This window comes from Trypanosoma equiperdum, assembly GCF_001457755.1.
Source record: "Trypanosoma equiperdum strain OVI genome assembly, contig: ctg_118, whole genome shotgun sequence".
NCBI lineage: Eukaryota > Euglenozoa > Kinetoplastea > Trypanosomatida > Trypanosomatidae > Trypanosoma > Trypanosoma equiperdum.
Window position 1 is genome coordinate 1 of NW_027123160.1, and position 7654 is coordinate 7654.

Genomic DNA, 7654 nt, shown 5'->3' on the forward strand with positions numbered 1-7654 from the left:
GCGGAGGGCGAGTGTGGTTCACTGGCTGGGTTGCTTGGTCTCTCCCCAGCAGAAGATGGTGGCGACCTCGGGACTGGTAGTGCTGGTTTGTCATTGTCGAATGGCGCGCTACGCATAGCGGAGAGACTGCGGTTGGCGTGCAGTGCGGTACACGACCTGGAGCAAGAACTGAAGGCCAGTGGGGAGCGTGAGCGTGCCTCTATAGAGGAATGTGATCGATTACGTAATGAACTACAGAAGCTGGAGTCGCAGCGTTCTGATCTGGAGGAGAGTCTGAATGCAGCCGAGATACCGGAACAGATTTTGAGGGGTCATGTTGATTCTTTTTTGTGTCGTGTTTTTACGTCGTTGAAGTGTTTGCGTGATGTTGTTGCTGGTTTTGCTGTGTTTATGTGTTCTGATGTTGATGTTGATGGGAGCCCGTTTCTTTCTTTTGGTCAGGAGGGAACATTGGAGAAGAATATTGATTTGTCGCTGTATCGTTTAGAATTACTTGTTCCAACTATTGATGTTTTATGTCGTGGGCTTGTTGGGTTGTGTCGTTTTTATGAGGCTGATCGTTTGTCACTGATGAATGGATTGACTGGTCTTGGGGTAGAGCCGGGTGGTCTGGTATTGAATTCGGTTATTCCTTGCGCTGATGCTCGACGTTCTTTGAGTGGCACTCTTGTTGATATTGTTTCTGCTGCTGGCGATATATCCGTTGTAGGTGATTTCGGAGGTAATGATAACTCTGTTGCAGAAGGTGGAACTAAATCGTTGTTGCAGGCGGTCGGGGTTTGGCAGACTTCCGTTGAGGAGTTTTCTGCTGAGGAGCAGTGTTCTTATTCAAAAGTTGTTGCGGGTATTGTTGGAGGTTTTCGAGATGAGGGGATAGCTGCCCGTCGCGCCCTGGTTAATGTGCGTAAGGCGCTTGAAGGTAAGGTGCCCTGTAGGGATGATGTTATCGATGGTAATGTTGTTGCCTCTCAAGGAAGTGATTTGGAGACCAGTGAAGGAAGGGAGGTTGTACGCCTGATTGCAGAGCAGAGGAAGTCGGTTTTATTTGCTTTGACCTCTTTGTTGTCATCCGTGTCGGCCGACGGAGTTGAAAGGGCTATGAGATTAAGTAAGAATGTTCCCTTCAGTGATTTAGTGTTGTTGTTGCGCCACGAGTGCGTAAACGTTTCCAAAGCGTTTATGTCACTTAATGCAATTGTCCAGGAGGGTAGCAACATTGCAATTGTTACCTCTGGGGAAAGTGGTGAGAGTAGCCAGCCGGGGTCGTCAGTGACCGGGTTTACTGAGGTGAAAGGTGATAACGTGGTGCCATCGAAGACGTCTGCCGCCATTGAAAACGTCTCGTCACCAGACCTCGCCCCTTCACAGTCAGCCGGGGGGGAGGGCGGAAAACTTCACACGGGAAAGGGACCCGCTTCCGCATCTGATTCTGCTATGGATTCTACCGTTGCTTCCGCCGGGATATGTGCGGTTGATGGGATGCCGTCGCACTCAACCTCACTGTCTCGGTGCCCTAGTGTCGCTGCTGAAGACACGGATGAGAGGGCCGACTTGCTGTTTTCCCTTAGAGACTTCGTTGAGGCCGAAGAAGCTTCTGGGAAGCCGCTCGCAATCGTTCAACAGGTGCGTGAGCACATTCATGCCCGTACCGAGGAGCTTCAGCAGCTTCGTACTGCTGCAGTAAAGAGTGTGGAGACGCTCAGTGGTGATCCACTTCCAGCCGGTGCTAAGCCTTATGATGTAGCCGGCGCACTACTAGCAGCTGTGAAGACAACGAGCGACTCTATTGGTGGCGTCCACGCATTGCTGTCCGGTGTCACTTTGGAGGAAGCTCCAGCCCAAGCGACACGTTCACTTAAACCGAAGGCGAAACCTCAACCGGTAGGTCGTTGCAACTCCTCGATAGTGCTTTCGCTAAAGCGTGCCGTCTTGCTGAATCCTCGCCTTGCGCAGGCCGGTGGGAGGAGGTCCCGTGAAAGCGTGCAAATGGGGTTAAGCACGGCTTCTCGCTCTGCTGGAAACCGCAGTTCGGTGTCGGGAAATTCAAGTTCAGGAGGGGGAGGCGCATCCGTCGGCCCGCAGAAGCTACATGAACTCATCAAAGCTATCGAGAGCAAGCTAAAGATTGTCCAACATACAAGGGACACATGCAGTGTTTGTCTGTATCTTTTGGGCGACAAAGAGGGAGGGAACGTCCCTGCTGAGGAACTGCCGACTCGCCTCTTGCTGCAAGCACAGGACTTATTCTCCGGACTGACGCAAATACAGAACTTGGATTTAGGTGACGAAGACGATGAGCCCAACGCCGATGACAAGTCAAGCGAGGGGAATTCTTTGGTTGGCAAGCCGTCTTGGATAACCTCAAGGCTGCTGAAAGTTGCTAAGGTCTTTAGGTCGCTTCAGTATATCAACGAGTCTATGAAACAAAGGGAGGCTGTCGCTGAAAAGCAGAGAAGCTTCTTGCTACTGGATGTAAATGAATTACGGAACACCCATGCGGAAGAAAAGCGGCGGCTTCAAGATATGCTGGAGGGTGCGAAGGTGCAGCTGCGGGAGCGCGACCTTAATATCAAAGACATGCAGCAGCAGAATGCTATTTTGCGGGCGGATTACGACAAAGCCTGCGCGGAAAGTAAGCATATGACTCTAGAGTTGAATGATATGCGCGGAACGCTGGATGATCTTCAGCATTGGTTGGAGGGCGTAGAAATGGCCGCTGGGGTTGTGCGCAGGTCATCAGCTGCTGTCTGGGGACAGATTTGTAGCGTTGAGCAGAAGTTGACAGAAAGATTATCCGCATTTATTCCTACAGATCACGGGCGCTATAGGCGAACGAGTAAAACTAACGTAGAAGAGAAAATGGAGGTGTCGCTAACCGCAAGAGAAACCGGGGGGGAAGTGGAGTTGGTACCTGTTTCGGGTGGAAAGCTAGTGGTACAGCTGGTTGAGGATAGCGCTAGCTGCTTGAGACAATGTGAGGAGTCTCTTCAACTGTTGGAGCGTCCTCTTATTCTCGTGCCTGCCTTGAGTGAATGGATAAAGCAACAATACTTGTCTCTAAAAGACAATGTATCACACGCTGAGGAGGAGGTTCGCTCAATCCTGCGCAGTTGCTACCGGAGTGCGGCCGATCTGCTATATGATAAACTCCGTGCCGTGCAGCGTCACAGGGAGGCGGAGCTTGAACTTGATGCGTCCCATGCACGCTGGCAAGGGCGGTTGCGGGATATTGAGGCAGCTCACAAGGAACACACTGCTGTACTGAACCGCCGGCTGGCAACAATGTGGGACTTGACTACTCAACAAGATGTGCTGCGCGCCGAGACGGCCAGATGGCAGGCCTGTGCGGAGGCGGCGGCAGAGGAAACGGAGCGCTTGCGAGTGTTGCTTCGTGCCGCTGAGTCCAGAGAGGTGCCCCAGCCTACTGAGGTTGTTAAAATAATAGAAGTTGAGCCACCTAGAGCACCAAAGCCATCTACAAGGGAGGTTTCTATTATGACAGATTTACTCATTGTTGAGGAGCCTGCTGTACCCGATTACGATGAGGCAACTGATGTGTTGAAGATACGGGCAGAGCTTTCAGATGCTTTGGAATATGCCAAGCATCAGGCGGATGACGCTGCGCGCTGTCGCTCTTTGATGCAGGAGCAACTCCACTTGTTGGATGGTGGTCAGGGGGCGGTTGTGGATCCGTCACTTTCGCTGGGAAAGTTGATTGAAACACATAAGAAGCGCCTCCTGATGCACGTGGATGAGCGTAGGAAACTTCTTGAAGCTTGGCAGACTGCGCAGCACAACATTTCCCGGCTAAAACAGGAAATCGATGAAAGGGAGCGACAACGCAAGAAGGAAACACGAGAACTGGAGACACAAATTAAGGAACTACGGGTGAGAGTGCAGCGAAAGCTCGAAATGGATATGATCACGGAGCGGCAAATTGCGGAAGCAGAGCGATCGATTGACCGGGAGTTCGAGGAGTTGTGCCGCCGAGCCTTAAGCGGCCTGTCTGTAGCTGCGCATTTGCAACAGTTGCGCAGTTCTCTGATGGCGCGGATACGCATGCAAATGGAGGCACAGCGCCCCAGACACTGAGGCGATAGTAGTAGTGACGGCACTGTGCGGTATTATCCGCAGAGTCATGGACGAATCTGCTGGTTTTGTTCTATGGACTTTTTGTGTCCGTCCATTAACTGCCACGATTTCGATTGAACTTCACGTCGCTATGTAAAAAAAAAAAGCCTTTATGTAGCCTGTGAAACAGGGGCGGGGGAGGGGACAGAGCCGTTCCGTACTGTAAACAGAGGAAAATATGCAACACACTGTTTCTTTTAGATATTCGTTCAATTTACTTCTATATGTTCTTTCCGAGCTGTCGCGACCCTCCGTCCCTGAGTCGAAAGCGAATCAACAACAGGGCTATTCTACTCTCTTTTTCTCCATGCCATGCCAACGACTATGTAATATTCGTCTTATTTACTGCATAGCATTGTGTGGCAGAGCCCGTCAGTCCCACATTTTTTCCCACTCGTTCTCTGCTTAATTGTTCACTGCTATGGCTCAATTGACTACTTCCCCCCTCTGTATTCTCATTCTGTTTCAACATATGTTTTGTCCACGCGTTGCCACGCCACTAAAAAGGGAGGAAGAAGGTAGAAGAGAAGGAGGAGAGCGGGCGCGAAGCAAGGTAAAAAGGGAAATAATCGGAAAGGAGAAAAGGGCCAACTAAGTTAAAAAGATGTGCGGAAAGGACAGCGGTGTCGAGGAGCGGAAGCTTCAGCATCCGCACCGTGTACAGCAGTTCACCGCAGGGGTTGCGCTTTCTGATATTGCAACCGCAGGTGTAGTAGGTTTCACCGCCGCCATTCCCATTTCCATTGTGGACTACAGTATCATGGCTCGCGTTGCCGGCGTGACGAACAGCAGTGGACGTGTGTTATGGGAGGGCATGAGAACACTGTTCCTGCGTCCACACCGCTTTTTCATTCCGTGTGCAGAGAACAAATGCGCTCCAGTGTTTGGTGCGTGTTTTACGGTATACAGCCTTACATTCTGCACTTCTAACCTTACGAAGAGCTATTGTGAAGCAAAAGGTTACACACCTGAGCGGTCCAATTTAATCACGGGTTTAGCCGGCGGCGCCACCAACACACTCATGACCATGTGGAAAGATAGCCTTATCCTTCGCATCCTGCCCCCAGTAGGGGGTGCATCTGCGGGTTCAGGGCGGCCTAAACCAGTGCCGTGGTTGACACGTGGCCTTTTTGTTGGTCGTGATGTCTTCACATGTTTAGCCGCTTTCACCATCACACCCATGGTGGCAACGTGGTTGACAAATTACTTCTGGAATGCCAAAGAAAATGCCAAACTCACTCAGCCGCGGCCGCTGGAGGGGAAGACGCATATTCCGCTTGCGACCGTCGACCTCGCGCAGCTCATAACGCCCACAGCACTGCAGACAGTTACAACATTTATGCACATTTTTGCCATTCGTTACCGCCAGACGTATCCCAACTTCACATTTGGTGATCTTTCAACGAGCTTGCGGGAAACGTACCTCTCTTCGTTGATTCTGCGCATTGTGCGTATTCTTCCGGCGTTTGGTGTTGGCGGCATTCTCAACCGCGAACTTCGTTCTGATCTTCAGGACCGTGTGGAAGGTCCGGCATACCACTAAAGTTTCATCCCTGTTTCGTTTCTTTCTTGGTTGTCTTTTCTGGTATTTTACGTTGTTTCCGTTTTCCCACTTTGTGCTCTTTTTCTTCTTTTCCCCCTTTTTTGACTTTTTGTTTGTTTGTTTCCTCTCCTGTAGTCGGTCCTCCCTTTTCCCTTTACGTAGGTCTCAATTTGGCTACATTTACGCGGGACAACTTTTGGGTTAGTTGGTTAGTGCTACACGCATTTGGTCGGGAGCAATTTCTTTTCTCATCCCTCCCCTTTCTTCTCATCGCACATTCGAGATCTTCCCTTTTTTGTTTTCAATTATCGTTTCTCTCTCTTCTATTCTCTTTGTGTTTGCGTTTGTGCATGTGCTTGTATGTCTCCTCAAAAACACGTAAACAAATAAGTAAATATATATAAACGATATGTATGCAGCTTGGTATTTTTGTTTTATCGTACGTTATATGCTCCTCATTACATGTCAAACACAGAGGCCTTCATCCGTAGGAATACAAACCCCGCTTGCACGCGCTTTTTTTATTTATTCGTTTCTTCCCTTCTTTCATTTTTACCTCATTTTTGCTTCTTTTATTTTTAGTTTACATCTGCATGCCTGACTCAACTCAACTCGGCTCAGGCTCCTCTCAAATGTTACATTTTTTAATTACAATTTGTAGCCTTAAAAGTTGCGAATAACATGCGGGAGTCGTCTTTCCTTTTCTTCCTGCATCTGTATGGGGGAATGAATAACTAAGAGTTTTTTGTTTTTGAAAAGAGGTGAATAAAATAAATGGGTGAGTGAAGAGGACACGACAAGGAGAAATAAAAAGAGAAGGGGGAGGAACGAACGAATGAACGAAAAGGAGAGGAAAGGAGGGTGAGTGAGTTAACAATTGTGTGGGGAAACGCGAAAAATTTGCCACAGATTACTGTTATGACTGTATAATTATTCGTTTGGTGATGGATGATCTTGTGATTGTATAAATATACAATATATGTATATTTAAGTGGGTAAACAAATGAATAAATAAGTATGTATGTGTGTGTATGTGTGTGCCGCTTCTGACATAAGTGGTGGCTGTGGGAGTCACCATTAGAGAAATCGCATTCGATTTCAAAGGGGGCGGTATTTAAAAAAGAAAAGGAAAGGGGAAGAGGGTGGTAGAAGTATAGTGAAGTAAAAGAAAGAAACAAAAGCAACAGCATCGGGTAACAAATAAGAGCAGTAAGGACAAAATGTCGCATTCGCGAGTAAACAAATAGGAATGATTGAGTAAGTGAATATGTTCTTGTTTTCCTGTTTTGCATGGATGAATGGTGGGTGGCAGGACGGGGGAGGGAAATTTTTTTGTTTTCGTTTCCCTTCTTTTCTCCATCACATTTCCCCCTACTCGAATTATTGTTATCATTATTATTGTTATTATGTTGTCATTCATCACTTATTTTGTGGTGACGCATATGCGTGTGCGGCCATGTGGTGGTTGTTTTTTTTTTTTACTGTTTTATGACAATCAGTTCTCTTTTTTCTATATTTTGAAACTGTGACATTGAGACAACAATACACACACACACACACACACACACACACACACCTATATATATATATATATGTACGTTCTTTTTCTCTCTCTCTTTTCGTCCTCCCGATATGTTTACGTTTTGTCTCTTTATGTTGTGTTTGCCGCACTTTCGCCGTTTCGTAAATCGTTGCAATATATTTGGGGTATTGTTACTGTAGTTTTAATGTGATGTAATAAAATATGATATATTTGTATATGCATATATATGTATGTATATATGTGTGTGTGTCGATATTTTGATTATTGTTAGCTGGCAGCCGTCTAATCGTGGGAATGAGTGAATGAGTGTGTGATGCTATATTGGACATATCTTTGTAATAAAGATGATAATAGCAAAAAAGTACGAGGACGTTATTGGCGTGTGGTTATTAAAGCGTTTCAGGAACAAGGAGAGAGTACACGCACAAAAAAAAAAA

The 7654-nt window shown here is 47.6% G+C and overlaps 2 protein-coding genes across 2 annotated transcripts; both read left to right on the forward strand.

Moving 5' to 3' along the window:
- Positions 1 to 390: 390 nt before the first annotated feature.
- On the forward strand, positions 391 to 4092 carry TEOVI_000013900 (Phage tail fiber repeat, putative; the record flags this gene model as incomplete). Its single annotated transcript, XM_067220615.1, has 1 exon — positions 391 to 4092. One exon carries the CDS (start codon positions 391 to 393, stop codon positions 4090 to 4092), a length of 3702 nt encoding a protein of 1233 aa, XP_067076716.1.
- Positions 4093 to 4735: 643 nt separating this feature from the next.
- On the forward strand, positions 4736 to 5674 carry TEOVI_000014000 (uncharacterized protein; the record flags this gene model as incomplete). Its single annotated transcript, XM_067220616.1, has 1 exon — positions 4736 to 5674. The coding sequence occupies one exon, from the start codon at positions 4736 to 4738 to the stop codon at positions 5672 to 5674; it is 939 nt and encodes a 312-aa protein (XP_067076717.1).
- Positions 5675 to 7654: the final 1980 nt, after the last annotated feature.